Source organism: Hyperoodon ampullatus (genome assembly GCF_949752795.1).
Source record: "Hyperoodon ampullatus genome assembly, chromosome: 2".
In the NCBI taxonomy this organism is placed as follows: Eukaryota; Metazoa; Chordata; class Mammalia; order Artiodactyla; family Ziphiidae; genus Hyperoodon; species Hyperoodon ampullatus.
Genome location: NC_136915.1, coordinates 29,865,854 through 29,881,700, shown reverse-complemented (window position 1 = coordinate 29,881,700; position 15,847 = coordinate 29,865,854). Strand labels below are relative to the sequence as shown.

General features: G+C 42.5%; 1 protein-coding gene across 4 annotated transcripts in view; it reads right to left on the bottom strand.

Moving 5' to 3' along the window:
- Positions 1 to 1,907: 1,907 nt before the first annotated feature.
- The window catches only part of LOC307049155 (protein argonaute-1), a gene marked incomplete at both ends in the record, with an annotated part of 29,285 nt that continues 15,345 nt past the window's right edge, over positions 1,908 to 15,847 (bottom strand). For 3 of the 4 annotated variants that reach the window (XM_079698555.1, XM_079698556.1, XM_079698557.1), the window contains 8 exons: positions 1,908 to 2,016; positions 2,255 to 2,454; positions 2,783 to 2,884; positions 3,498 to 3,632; positions 5,816 to 6,010; positions 7,116 to 7,206; positions 7,392 to 7,551; positions 12,846 to 13,030. In XM_079698555.1, the coding sequence (XP_079554681.1) occupies positions 1,908 to 2,016; positions 2,255 to 2,454; positions 2,783 to 2,884; positions 3,498 to 3,632; positions 5,816 to 6,010; positions 7,116 to 7,206; positions 7,392 to 7,551; positions 12,846 to 13,030 (1,177 nt within the window). The remainder of the gene's footprint in view (positions 2,017 to 2,254; positions 2,455 to 2,782; positions 2,885 to 3,497; positions 3,633 to 5,815; positions 6,011 to 7,115; positions 7,207 to 7,391; positions 7,552 to 12,845; positions 13,031 to 15,847) is intronic. The other variant, XM_079698558.1, reaches the window with a different exon arrangement.

The window sequence follows — 15,847 nt, the reverse complement described above, 5'->3', positions numbered from 1 at the left end:
TTGGGGCAAGCCCAAGCCCAGACTCCTCAAAAAGAGGAATTTCCACACTGAAGCTGCAACTCCTCATCCCAAGCAGTGGGACAGGAAAAAATGAACAGTCAAAGAATGAGGAAGCCTTGCTTCAAGGCCAATAGGCCCCAAGCTAGAACCCCCTACTTTTCCAGTTCTGCAACACAGCCAAACCCCACCTCTACCCAGGAAGACAGGAAAAAAAAAAAAAAAAAAAAGCCCATGCCACCCACTCACATGCCCTAGTGGGAAATCAGGAAAAATTCATTTGTGTAAACAGAAGCAAAAGGGAGCAGCAAAATTCCCCAGCCTATCCACAGGACACACTGAAATCTGGGATAAGCCAAAGTGTCAGAGGACAGTCCAGAGGAAGGGAAGATGCACTTGCAGAAAAGAGTGCAGGGCAGTGCAGAAGGGGTGCCTGCAGCAAGAGAAAGATATTATCTGCACAGAGGAAGGGTGGAGACTGAGCCCCACCTTGGGGAGATAACCACCCCCTACAGAGCCAGGCCAAAGAACAAGTCAGGTACATAGTTCCTTCTGACGGCTCAATGTTTCTGGGATGTAAACTCACTGGGCATGGGAGGGATTTCCAGATTTTGGCAATAGACTCAAGTTATGGTATAAAAATAACATTTAGTTTTTGCTTTTTTTTTTTTTTTTTCTTATTTTAGACCTAAGGATCGTTTGTTAAAAGACACCCCAGTTAAAAAATACTGAAACATAAACAGACTTGACCATCAGGGGAAAAAAAGAAGCCAAGAGTGAGAAATGCTATGAGAGTAACTCCAGACCCAGGCAGGTGGGGAGGAAGCGGGGACAGGGAGAAAGGAGACATAAGTGGAAAGGCCAGAGGCCAGTCACCTCAGCAGCTCCGAGAGACTTGTCAGGTCTGAAAGTGCAAATGTCAATGGATTTTAACCATCTTGAGGTGGCGATCTTTTTAAAAGCTCAATGAATATGGAAGTCAACTCCTTCAAATGCAAAATAGCTGGCGCTCTGGCTGGAGGCTTGTTGGGTTAGGGGTATTTCATCCCCACCTACCTCCTCCCCCACCCCGCCCCCACCCCCCCCAAAATAGGTACAAAAGGTTGCAGTTCTGCAGCATTACCGTTACAGGGAAGGCACTGGTTACCCACCAGCAGGCGGAAGGAAGACAGGGTCGTGTCACTTCAGAGCTAAGTGCCATAGTGCCTTAAGTCTTACTAGGGGCTGGATGTCTGTCAGGGAGAAGGTGTAAGGTGGGGTAGAAAAGGTGGAGAAAGAGGAATAAGGGAAAGAGGAGTGGCAGCTGGGGAGGGGCAACCAAACCATTAGCATTAAAAATCATCCTACGAGCTGGATTCTCAACCCATTAAAACATCTAGTATCCTAAAATATTGATCTGCATCTGGTTTCGTTTTTCTTCTTAAACAAATCTAGACCTTTTCTGATTAAGGCTCCTAAAAAATCCTGCCCTCCTCCCACCCACTTTCTCAAGCCCCTCACTTTCCCATCTAAAGTATCCAACCCAAACCTACCAGCTTTTGTCTGCAGGGCTGCAGGGCCGACCTTACCAAGCTGTCAGGCATGAGTCTTTAGCACTGTGAGTCACATGCGACATCTGTGTGTATGGTGGGCACCGGGGCTGCCTCTCTTGGTCCAGTGGAGTCAGGGCCAGATGTGACAAGATGGGGTGAGGGGTGGAGGGCATGAGGTGAATATCAGAGATTTCTGGCTGGTGGTCTGGCTTACTGGCCCTGTTCCCCACCCTTTTGCCCCCTCTGTAGAGGAAACAAGGCCTTCTGCATTCCTCCCTGCCCCACCTCCCTCCTCCCTGCTTCCTCTGGATTTGGGCGGCACAGCTCTTGGGGCTTGGAAAGCTTTCTTCTATCCAGTGAGGTAACAGCGTTCTGCCTTCAAGCGAAGTACATGGTGCGCAGAGTATCCTGGTGAACCTGCACGGCTTTGGCCAGGGCCTGGGGGTCCCGCCCATTGCTCTGCCCCGATATGTGGCTCCCCTCTCCACTGAAAAGGAAAAATGAAAGAAGTCCTTCCTGGTGAACTGAGCTGCTAATTCCTTCCCCCACCCCTAGGATGCCAATTCCCATAACAATTTAAGAGAAAACCCCAACCCAGATTTGGGCTGACGAGCCCAAGGACATCAAATTGGACAATACTCATTTCCTACTACCCAAGGAAAATTGAGAGGGTCTGGTACCAGAAGCTGAAGCAAAAAGGAAGCCAGCCTGATCCCAGGCCTCACCTGTCATGCTCCTTGTCCACTAGGTGGTATCGTGCCCGGAAAGCCACCAAGCGGGCATAGTAGGCAGGTGCTGGAATTGAGACGGAGCGTGTGCATCGTACATAAGTGTGGCACAGCTGGTACGTCAAGATCTGGAGCTCATCCGCTGTGAAACGGTTGTCATCCCAAAGGACATAGTAATGGGATGGTCGGCTGGTGCCCTGGGAAGATAGGAAGGTGAGGGGCCCCAGGTTGGGCAGAGGGGATGGTTGATGATAAGGAACAGGATCACTATTAAGAGTATGGCTGGGTTGGAAGACCCACCCATGAAAAGGCAGACACAAAGCCACCTATGTCATAAAGCACCCATCTTATGGGCAACCTGCCTAAGACGTTCAAAGTGCACTTATGTTCAAGTGCACAAAGGGCTTATTAAGAGAACAATCCTGATTTGAATGCCACTCAGTGAGGAATGGTATATTCTAGAGGCAGTGGGAATAATCAACTAATCTTTGACCCATTGGAAACCCCAGGACATAGCCCAGCTACCTGGATGCCTGCGTGGCTGCACAGATAGAAGTCAAACTCAAATGGGTGGGTGATGTTGGTGTCCACAGTGGTCCCAGCTGGGATGTTACCACTCTTCCCAATCTGTATAGAGACAAAGACAACCGAGATCCCAAGACCTGCATGACCCTAACTAGGGCCCCGACTCAATTCTAATCTGATTCCATCAGAATCCCAAGAGTAAAGTAGAAGTTGCTGTTCCCAGAGGGTACTGGGAATTGAAATAATAGGCTTCTAAAGTCACACAGACCTGTGTTTAAGTGCTGCTTTCACCATTTATTAGCTGTGTGATCTTAGCAAGTCATTTAACCTTTCTGAGGCTAAACTGGAGATAATAACAGTACCTACCTCACAGGGCTGCTGTGAGGAAGACGCCTTGTACAGTGTCTGGCACATAGGAGAAGTTCAATAAATGGAAGTTCCCTTTCCCTTCTCTGGGAGCTGGTCTATATATGGGGTCTATAGGCCAGGGAGCTAGGAGGAGGGAGATGAAGTATAAGGGAAGGAGGGGAGAAGGGGGAAACAAAGGGAAGGAAGCAGCAGAAGAAGGACCACAAGAGCTAGGGGGAAGAAAGGGACCAGGGAAGATGGACAGGCCAAGGACAAAATCCCCAGATTTTATTTCAAGGGCTTCTTCCATATTAAGAGAAGGGAGACAAGATAAGGGTATGGGTGGCTTCCTCAATCCCTCACTCACTCGCTCATTCTTGTCAGCACAAAAAAGGCGGGTGTGATGGCGTTTCTGCACCACAATATAAGTGATCCCGGGCTGGTAGTCCTTTTCCAGTTTGATGCAGGCATCACGAATGGCCAGCAGCTCATAGTGGAGGATCTAGGCACAGGGTGAGGAGGGAGACAAAGAGACATACAGCTCCTCTTGAGTTCACACATCTTTCTGAACTAAGGGGTTGCCACTTGTAATACGGCTTTTTGTTCAGCCTCTCTTTATAAGCTGACACCCAACCATTAGAGATGATAAGCCCTTCCTATCAAAATCAGCCTTATACAGGCATACCTCGGAGATACTGTGGGTTCAGTTCCAGATCACTACAATAAAGTAAGTCACACGAATTTTTTGGTTTCCCAGTGCATATAAAAGTTATGCTTACACTACGCTATAGTCTATTAAGTGTGCAGTAGCAGTATGTCTAAAAAAAAAAAAAAAGTATATACCTTAATTTAAAAATACTTTATGGCTAAAAACTGCTAACTATCACCTGAGCCAGTGAGTCATAGTAGTAACATCAAAGATCACTGATCACAGATCACCGTAACAAATATAATCATAATGAAAAAGTTTGAAATACTGCAAGAATTATCAAAATGTGACACAGAGCCATGAAGTTAGCAAATGCTGTTGGAAAAACGGTGCCGACAGACTTGCAGGACGCAGGGTTGCCACAAACCTTCAATTTGTAAAAAATGCAGTATCTGCGAAGCACAATAAAGCGAAGTGCAATAAAACGAGGTATGCCTGTAGACAGTTCACCTGATATGTTCCTATAAAACCTAGCTGGGAGGCTTAGTATCAGCAGAGAGCACTCACCTGGTTCCTATGTATAATTAGACCTAACATCAAGACACAGAACCAAGGTTCAGAGAGAAATCACAATGCCCAAAGTAAGGCTGAATTTAGGATCAGAAGGAAAATGGAAGTTACCCATGAGCTCTAAGAGCAGACAGGATTGGGACCACCATAGAAGACTAGACAGAAATGGGTGTAGAGGGACTAGATAAATTCAGTCCTGAAAAAAAGCAGTATTATACAAAAATGGACTAGCTAAAGAAGCCACAGGTGAAAAACCATAGTCAGTAGTTGCCTTGTGGCCTTGGATGTCGGGTATAGGGAGTAAAAACTGTATGGTAGAAGTAAATACAATTTAGAATCAATTAGAACTAGGTTTAAACACAAGCTTTATCTAATTTTATTACCTTGAGCAAGTTACTTAACCCCTTTAAGTCTCATTTTCTCCACATTGACTAAAGTTACTAATAACATCAGCCACACAAAACTGTTGTGAAGACTAAAACAAATAATTAAGTAAAAACATAAAAAACCTAGCAGTGGCTTAGTAACTGCTGACTGCTTTGCTTATTAAGCAGTTTGAATTTTAACCCCAGGCTATGTGAGGCCACTAGACATCTCTAAACACAGACATGTTATGATAAACGCATCTGGCATTTTAGGAAACACTGTATGACTTGGAGGAAATTGAGCATAATGGTTAAGAGCATGAACTTTGGAATCTAACCAATTTGTCTGAATCCCAGCTCTACCACTTATTAGCCTGGATGACACTGAAGAAATCATTTAACATTTTCAAGCCTCAGTTTCATCATCTATCAAGTGGAATAATAATTATTTCATAGGGTTATTGTAAGCATTAAATAGAATACATACAAAGTGCTTAGCTCAGTCTACGGCACATAAGAGGTACCCAATAAATGGTAGTTATATTACTATGTATTAAATGGTAGTCAAGGAGACCAGTTCAGTACACTAATCTGAACAACAGAAAATGAAGGCTTAGCAGGGAGCAAGAATAGGAGGAACATCGTGAAGGTCAATAGCAGTGATTCTCAAAGTGTGGTCTCCAGACCAGCAGCATCACCTAAGAACCTGTCAGAACTACAAATTTTAGGGCCCCATCCTAGATTCACTGAAGCAGAAATTCTAAGGGTAGAGCTCTGCAAACTACTTTAATAAGCTCTCCAAAAGATTTTGATGGATGCTAAAGTTTGAGAACCACTGGTCTAAAGAATCAGTCTTCAACATGGACCAACTAGTAAATAGGCACTGAGGGTCTTTTATTACAAGAAGAAAGGTCTATCAGTGATTGCACACACCATCTCTCAATTGTGATCTCTGCTTCCAAGACTACTCCATTTAGCAAACCTCCCTAAGTAGTAGCACCTCCCAGTGTCAATAGCTCAGAAAAGACAGCAGTACTCTCTGCTACCATCAGGCCACCCGGCCTCAATGTGAAGGTTTTCTTGACCTATTGTGGGCCCTACCTGGGGGAGCTGGCCTTCAGGAACCCCATCTCGGTAGAAGATGATGCGGGTAGGCTTGAAGCGGGTGGACTTGTAGAACTGGATGAGCAGCTCACGTACCATGTAGGATAAGTCTTCAATGATCTCCTGCCGTGGTCGCTGCACCCGCACAGTAGCACAGTAACGGCTGGGGTGGGCATCCATACTGCCTACCACCTGATAACCAAAGAGGCAGGATCAGCTCCCAGAACCTCCACCCTCCCAACACTGTTAGGTTCTGGGTTTGGGGAAAGGCCTCTTAGCAAAACAACTATGCAACTGAATGAGGTTTTTTGGATTCAGTAAGCCCTGGTTCAATCTCTGTTCTATCACACATGTGGAAGTTACTTAACCCACGTGATCTTCTTGTTCCTCCTCTGAAATGGAGATAAGAATACCACCTAGTTGCAGTGCTGTTGTAGCACATATAAGTCATCTTGTACAGGGCCTAACCCACAGTGGGTAATTGATAAGTTTGATTTCCCTACTCCTTGCAGAGGGGCATGTGAAGGTTTGGCACTACTAGCTCAAAGAATGACCTCATTCAAAAACAAGTTTATCTTTTTTTCAATTCAAGTGCTAATCTACGCTAGGAACCATAGTGAAGAGTGTCCTTGTGGGTGGTGGGAATAACATCATTTTCTAAGGGGACAATAGCCAAAGCCTACTAGGATGGATGGCCACGAGGAAATTAAAGATAAGCATAGTATAGGGTTCCCCACATTTACTGAGATAGGCCCAGTCTGCCTAGAGAAACTTGAGGGTTGAAGAAAGAGAAGTGGGAAAGGAGGCCTGGTCCCTTTAGCCAATTCAGAAGTCCCTATGAGACAGGGAGCAAAGATGTCAGGAGAGGGATTGGAGAGCTATCTAATCTACTAGGTGGATCAGGGGTAGGGAGGGGGAAGAGTAAAGGACAATCACAGCAACTAAGTAACTCCCTTAAAAGGGATTTCAGAGAAGAGATATGTTCGTTCCCATATTCCAAAAGTGGGCAGAGAGAGAGAGAGAGAGGGAAACTCGAACACAGAACAAAAGTGATGGAGACAGGGCCAAGTCTCTGGCCACAGCCTACACTCTCACTGCTCTCTCTCTGAAAAGAAAATGCCATGCAGAGTTAGTTTTATTAAGAAACCAAGGGAGTGGTTAATGGGGATGATCAGCTGAAATAAAAAGATCTTGTGAAGGGTCAAGCACCAGAGCTGAGGGAAGGAAATCATGTGTAGTCTTGGGGGCTCAGAGCTAAGAGAAGAACCTTATGAGGAAGGTGGAAAGTATCACTCACTGCTGTGATAGAAGGTTTTTTCCCATCCCCTGCTGGGGGGTGTGTAACATCTGCTCCCAGGAATATCACTGGTTGTTGAAAGACAGCAGAGCTAAACAAGGAAGAGAAAACAAATGGTGAGGAGTTGGGTCTTCTCTTCCTGGCACCATCTAGCACCCACTTTGGTCCTCTCTCCCTTGTGTGTGATTCACTTGGCCTGGACAGGGTCCTATCTTTTCACCAATCACCAGTATGGTACCTTACTTGACAAGGGCAAGTGGGCAACAGAGTTCATACCGTTGGTGTGGAACTAGGATGTTGTTAATGCCACCAAGTTTGACATTGATCTTCAGGCAAAGGTTGGACAGAGTCTGAGGCGAGGTCTTGACCACATTCTTCACTTGCACACACTGTGTAGCCATTCCCAAGAGTGTATCTCCAACACGTTTCACTTCAGCTATGAGCAGGGAGAGAACTGATTAGTGCATTCAACAAATATTTACTGAATGCCTCCTAGATGCCAGGAAGTATATGAGGTGCTAGGGAACACAATGATGACCAGAAACACACAGGGTCCCTGCTCTTAATAGTGCTTACTATCCAGTGACTAATTTTAAAAATCATGGAAAGTATAACAATGATAAATGCTACAACAGAAAACTTCATGGAGCTGTGAGAGCATATAACGTGGGGGTAATAACCTAGTCAGGAAAGGATTCTTGAGTAAGTAATGAGTGAACTGAAATCTAAAGGTAGAAGAGGACTTAGAAGGGAGAGGGAATATGGGAAAGAGCATTCCAGGCAGAGGGAAGAGCGTGCAAAAATGTACTCTGATAGGAGAAAGCAACATATATTTGAGAAACTGAAAGGCCAAAGTAACTACAAAGGAGAATAAAGGAACCATAGTGTGAGAGAAAGAATGTGGTCATTAGACCCATCTAGGGAAGAAATGAGGGTAGCTTAAGAAGGCAGCTGTCAAGATGGAAAGAAACAGATTCAAGAGACTATATACGTAAGGGAAAACAATTTTTATGGATAACCTCTGAGTTTCTAGATTTTTGTAATAGAACAGATAGATCATAAGTTCTTTTTGAGAAATTTTGAGTTTGAAGTGTTTTTTGGTCATCCCAGTGAGGATATCCATCACGCAACTGAGTATAGTAGTTGGAAGTTCAGGAGTAGTCTGAAGTCTGAAATGGAGATGTAAATTTATGAGATATTTAGGTACAGGCAGTAATTGAAAACATGATCTTGAGATCACCAAGGAAGAGAACAGAATGAAAGGAGAAGAGGGCTTAGACTTGTATCTTTGAACTCACCATACTTGCAGAGCAGGAAGAAGATGAGTCTGCAAAGGACAAAAATTCAGAGAACCAAGAGAAAGATCAAGACAGTATTCTATCATGGATGCCAGGGAAGAAAGAGTGTTTCAAGAAGGAGCAAGTGTTCAACTAAGTCAAATGCTGCCAAGAGATTGGTAAAATGAGGACCAGAATTTTGTGATAGTGAGGCAAAAATTAATGTATAGAGGCAAAAACTGTTTTTGGTAATACAAAGTACCAAGGAGGAGATGTAGGATCAATGAACGGTATGATATGTTTTCAATGGGATAGATTTGAGAATGTTTAAAAAGCTAAAGGGATCATTTCTACTTCCAAGAGATAAAGTTAGAGGCAAACCAGTGTCTCTGCACATAACATTCAGAAAAGCCAAATAAAATATAGAAATCATCTTTTTGTAGGCAGCAGAGAAGTGCTAAGACAACAAGAACTGGAAGAGTTAACACTGCAGAGAGGGAGAGAATCTCACAGAGGTGAGCCATCTGCTGCAGCTGCTTTTGCCCTGGGTACATGTGTTGATTCTAGGTGTGGGCAGGAGGCTGAGATTCTAGGCTTTGCACCAAAAGAGGAACCACTGCCAAGGGACAGAGAAAGCAACAGTGTCTGGCGAACACAGGCTAGTTCTAAATGTGAAAGGTTAAAAAAAAACATTTAAAAGAAAACACAGACTAGTATCTTCGTGACCTTGGGATTTCCTAAACAGGACTCAGAAAGTACTAGCCATAAAGGAAAAATATTGATAAATAGGACTACATTAAAATTTTAAATTTCTGTTCAACAAAAGAACCCATTAAGAAAGTAAAAAGGCAAGCCACAGATATGTATAATACATGTAAATTTAAATAAAGGAATTATAAAGAACATCTATAAATCAATAAGAGAAAGGTAGTGAAGCCAGTAACAAAAGGAAAAGACTTGAGCAGGCACTTCTCAAAAGAGGCTCGTGAAACAGCCAATAGAAGTATAAAAAGATACTCAACTTTATCAATCACCAGAGAATTTAAATTAAAAGCAAAATGCAGTATAACTAAACACCCATAAGAATGGCTAAAATGAAAGCGACAATACCAAGTTTGGTAAGGATATAAATAACTACAACTCTCATTTGCTGCTGTTGGAAGTATACATTTGTACACTTAAAATCCCTCCTAGTTACACACCCAATAGAAATGGGCATATATGTTCAAAGGACATGTACAAGAATGTTCAATGAAGCATTATTTATAATAGTAAAAACTGGAACCAACCCAAATATGTCCATTAACAGTAGAATGTATAAATACATGTAAATTGTGTTATTATCATATAATGGAAAAATTGTAGCAAACTACAACTAAACAAACATGGATAAATCTTACAAACATAATGTTGAGTGAAAGAAGCCAGACACAAAAAAAGGAACATGGTATATGACTCCATTTATATAAAGTTCAAAGACAGTCAAAACTAATCTATGGTGTTAGAAGCCAAAATAATAGTGGTTAACACTGATGGGGAGTTGTAGTGATTGGTAGCCTGGGATTGTGGTAATGTTCTACTATCAGAACTAGGTACTGGTTACCTTGCTAAGACATTTTGTGAGAATTAATTGACTCAACACAAAAGATCTCTATATGTATACTGTACTTCAATAAAAAGTTTACATTAAAAAAATTGTACCAGTTTAGTGGAGAGGAAGGAGTTAAAAATACTAAGGACAGGGTGAGGTACGGTAGCAGATTAGAACTGGACAAACGTGACACTATCCTTTTACACTCTCAGGGCAATCACAATGCATGTGGACCTTGCTTTGACCATCACATGGCCTACCAGGAAGGAGGATGAAGGATCTTTAAAAGAATCTGACTGTTCCTCTTATCTGCAGGCTTAATTCCTAGGCAATGCCCCCATTACCTAAGTGGTATTCAATATAATCAAAGAACAGCATGTAAGTGGAAGGAACCCAAGGTCCTAATCAAGGTATGAGACTGGAGAGAGGTATAACATGACTGAGCCCAGGGAAGGGAAAATTTTCTGAGTAAGCACTGACTTCTCCAAGCATGACGCACTATACTCCACATGCAGGCCAAAAACACTGGATTCTCCCTTTATGGAGGAAACCAGAAACATGGATAATTATTCAAGGCAGTTCTCCTAAAAAGCATCCGATAAATCAATAAGAAAAAGGTAGTGAAGCCAATAAAAAAAGGAAAAGACTTGAGCAGGCACTTCTCAAAAGAGGCTAGTGAAAACAGCCAATAGAAATAGAAAAAGACACTCCACTTTATCAATCACAAGGGACACCAATTTATGGCCCAAGAGAGACATGGACTGGAGGTGAACCAACTTCCATAAGTATTGAGTATCATGTGAGTGCAAGGCTCTACCTTGGGTATATATGTGCAGAGGGAAGAAGGTTTCAGAGCAGAATCAGATCCACTCCATGCTCAAAACAATATCAAGCAAGACCGTAATTGATCAGCAGCCTGATACAATTTCTAGAGGAATCCAAAAAGAGACGAGTTAATCCTGTAGGTAGGATGACAAGAGAAAGCTTCCAGGAATAAGTACATTTAAACTAGGACTTGAAGGATAGAGAAGAATTTTAAGGGCAAGGTGGGGGATAAAAAGAGTATTTAGATATGCTAGGCAAAGGCAAATGATGTAAGCAAAACCAGAGACTAGACAGCAGAGACAAGGAATGAGCATTTAGAGCATCTACTATGTCACAGGCACTGTGTTAGATGCTGCCTTTTATGTAATTAATTAATGTGGCTGAGAAAGGTTAGATAATTTGCCTAAGACAGTAAACTGGCATAGCCAGGATTAAAATCCAGTTCTATCTAATTCCAGAACAAGTCATCTTTCTGGTATGTGTGGCAAAGGGAACAGTACCTGAAGCTGAAAAGGTTAAACTAAGATCAGAGCCCTAAAAAACTTTTATTTTGTGAATGGGGGCTAATGAAGGTTTCTTGGGTTTTTTTGAGAGTACAATCACAAAAAGTCTCATCCAGTAACCTATACAAGAAAGATTTAAGAAGAAATGTTAGAACTAAATTGAGAAGAGTGGGTGGAGAGCAGGGAATACATCTTAATACTGTAAAAAAGAGCATTAGAGGTGAGGCAAAGAGAAGACAGACTGTTCCCAAAGTCTGGATGAAGGTACCCAGAAGCAACTGTGATGCCAACACAGAAGAGAAAAGTAAAGAGAAGGACTTACTGGTAGACAGAGGAGACAAGCTACTAAAGAGATGGTTCACCAAAACACTTTGTAAGAGCAGAGAGCACATCTGTTTTATCCACCAATGTATTCAGGATCTAGCAGTGTTTCTCTTCACACACAGTAGGTGATCAATAAACTCTTGTGGAAGGGAGATAGGTCAAAGGGAGAGATCGAAACTGCAGAGAGGTCAAGGGTGGAATCAAGATTTTAATAATACAATATAACATACAGTAAAAATAGTTGGTGACTGAAACAACTGAAATGGATGAGAATTTCACTAGAATGAAAAGGCAGAGAGGGCAGAGTACAGAAATCTGGGAAATGCCAGGCATTCCTGGTAATGACAAAAACAATTAAGGAGAGACTGGAGAAAATATCAAGAAGTCAAGAGGAGAAAGGTCATTGGTGACCCTCTGCAGAGGAGGTTTAGGAGAATGGCAGAGGTAAAATAAATGAAAAAGGCTAAGGAGTAAGTGGCTCGTGAGGAAGTGGGGGTAGAAAATGTAGAGAACTCATTTAAAAACGTTGATGAAGAAAATAGGAAGAAAAAAGCTAAAGGGGATGGCATGACTGTGGTAATGTGCTCTAGGGTGGGGAATCTAAAGATGTTTGAGGGTTCAAGGGTCCCAAAGGTAAAAGGATGGAATAGAAACAAGAGCACACGTGGGTTGAGTAAGATAAAAGGGGAGACACCTCTTCCTTTGAAGAGGAGAGGTGGAGAAGGAAAAAAAGAGTAAGAGAAAAGCACTGAGTCAGAGATGTATATAGTCATTCTCATTCTTAAAAAAGAGGAAAAGAGAGGGAAAGCTTCTCAAAAAGTCTACATCATTCCCAGCAGTGGAACACCAACAGAACCACCACAAATTCTGCTTGGGTGTGCTGCCCTATGTCCTGACAGACAACGCACTCCTAAGGATAGGAATCTGGACTGACCCATCTCTGTATCCGGCTCAGCTTAGCCTGGCATACACACCAGCACACAGAGGACCCCAGTAAATGTTACTGGGAAGAACTGTGAGCAGGTAAACAGGACCAGAGATGACTAACTGGCTCATATAGGCTAATATTTCTCCTCTAAGAAGAGCACTGACACTAAGGAACAGCTCTGGCTAGAGCCAAGAATCCACACTGAGTCGTCCCTAGGATCTTCCAGGGAGCTACCCTAAGAAGAGTCCTATCATCGTAATCACTGTCCCAACAGAACTGTACCATACACTGGCGTCTTCCCTGGCAGGATGACGATAATGAGCTGCAGCCCTGAGTAGGTGTTCTTGAGATGCCGGAACATGGGCTCCACGCTGTCTGCCCCCTGCGCATATTTGCAGAAGCAAGGCTGGCCCTGGATGGGCATCCCTGCATCCTTGGAAATCTTCCGCAGCTGGTCTGTGAAGTTCCTGTAGCACAAGTATGGTCATGACAGGAGGCAGGTAAGTCCCACTTTAATACCTCTAACCAAATGCCTCCATCTTAGGTGCCTAGCACTATGACAGGCACCGACAGATTATAAGATGAATGAGACATCATCACATCTAGTGTAAAAAGCACATTTACAGTTGGATAGGACAAGATAGAGTTTGCTAAGTGTTCAATGGTATGAGCAGAGAGCTGAGGGAGCCCAGAGAAGGGACCTGTGGGAATTCTCAAAGTCCCCCACGTTGTCCCGTTCAAGCAGCTGGTTCCTATGTTTCAAGTCTACAGCAATAGGAAGATGCCCAAGAGGAAGGCCTCTTGGCTCAAATTAAAATAAATAAGGTTCCAACAGTGATCAGAGCACAGGAGATGCTCAGAAAAAAATGAGCTCCCTCCTCCCCTACTGGTTCTTTGAAGCCTGAGAGCAAATAATTAAACAAGCTTCTTTCTTTTGGCTCTAGAGCTTTACCCTAGGAAAGGAAGACAAAGCTGGAAGAGAGGGTTCACATGCAATAGATTAAAAAAAAAAATCGAGCTACATAAATATAATGACAGACTGAAAGGAGCAGCAGGAAATTCAATTGTGAAAGTCCTGCGTTTAGATTAAAAGCAACAATGTACAAATAGAGAATAAAAGCAATTGTTTAGGGGATGTTATTATATAGCATATAAATATCAATAAGATGGATTCAAAGCCTATACAGTGAGGAAATAAATTTTTTACTTATTAGTTAAAAAGAAAAAAAACCCGTAAGATTAATACAGTACAACACTGTTGTATAAAATTTTAAATCACTTATATACATATAGGTACATAAAATACATAAATTGGGTAGGAAGGTTATAATAATTCATGACAGTGACTGCATCAGAAAGGAGGAACGGGACTAGAATGGAGGATATAAAGGAATGTCAAATTTATCTTTAATATTTTATTTACTTTTTAAAAAGGATAAAATAAATATGACAATACTCTGGATGATGGACACATGGATGTTTCCCATATTATTCTAATTTAAAAATTTTTTTCAAATAAACATTAGAATAAAAAATATAACCTATTATTTCATGTAAATAGGAGCCAGGGCTCTGAGGGAAAACTGACAGTGTTTCTTCCATTTCTCTGCTTTGTATACAACTACAGTATAGCTATTTAAAAAGCCAATGTGTTACCAGATTCCATGAATAAGTGGGTCTCTACTTCAAGGAAAGCGGTTTTCCCTATCTTCTATTACCAGATCACACTTGGGATATTATGTCCAGTGCTGGGGGCCACAAAGTGTTTAGAGAACTCTAGGATGGAGAAAGTCTTAAAATCCTGTCCTAAAAGTGATACAATTGAGGTAACAGGGCTTCTTTAGCCAGAAGAAAATTCTGAGGGTTGACTCCAGGACTCCCATATACCTCCCCAATTACCAATTTCTCCACCTCATCTCTTCCCCCTTTTGTCTCAGTGGAAAGGGTGGCTTTTCCTGTGCTTTGGATCCCATTCCCTCATACACATGTAGGAACTTTGTTCTATTTCCATTCTAGTTTCTCTGGGTTCTATTCTCTGGGTTCTGGCCTCTGTTCACTATGCACATTCTCCCTGGACAATCTCATCCACTGCCACAGCCGAAAACTCTCAAATCTTAATCTTTAGCCCAGAACCATACATGCAACTGGGTACCCTGACCCAGGTGTACAAGTCACATTTTTACTCCCTGAATCTAGGGATCATTGCAAGAAGGGGTTGTCTGATGAACTGACTCCTTCCAACTCTGAGATTCTAGGTTTATCAGTTTCTGTACCCCAAAATATCCAAAACAACAAATTGCTTCTCAAAAGAATGGGACAGGGGAAGGACACGGGAATGAGAGAGAAACACACCAAGAGTGGAGCTACCAACAATGTGACACAAAGGCAGAGCGCTGAGAGCCTTTCTAATATTGGTTAAGGACCAGCCCTCCAAAGCCTGGCCAAGGCTAAGAGCAGCCTGGCCTAAATGGGGCTAAAATCCCAAGAACCCAGGAAAGGAGACAAGAGGAACACATTTAAGAGAAACTATAATTGTGCGGAAGTAGTTATGTATCTGTGAGGGGAGAAGGAGGGCCAGAGTCTCCATATTCATCAGGGGCTGCTGTAACTAATTCTTATGAAAATCCCAAGGCCAGCTGAACCCACCAGGGCACACATCTCTACTAATTCTCATCACTGCCCAAAGTGGTCAGCTCCACTGATTCTTTCTCAGCCCCAGAGCGCACTGACCTTACTCCAGATCCAGAGGGAAAAAAAAAGCTACCACTTCAAAAGACTGCAGGAACACTGAACTGTACACTTTAAATGGGTAAATTTTGTGGTATTTGAAAAATATCTCAATAAAGCTGTTTAAAATAAAGAAGACTGCAGGGGAAGGGTTGGTGACTTCTTCACTTATTCACTCATTCAAGACCATTACTCCCCTAACCTGTTCCTTTAAACCATTTGGCTATATCACTTTCTTCATTGCTATCATCTACTCCCAGCCACTCAGCCACAGGTGGCTCAGAGGCCCTTACAATTCATGTTCACCTAATTCAGGTCACTTGGACCCGACTGAACAAATTCTGTGCACAGGAAAGGACAGCTCAGAGTACCAGCTGAACTTTTATTTCCAATTAGGAATATAAGCTTTGAAACCTCAGAACTGATTTGATCCCAATCTGACACTTTCTTGATATGCAAACCTTGTACAAGTTACTTAACCTCATTGAGCCTCAGTCTCCTGAAAATGGAAATACCACCACCTACTCACTGTGAAGATGAAATAAGAGGACATAAAA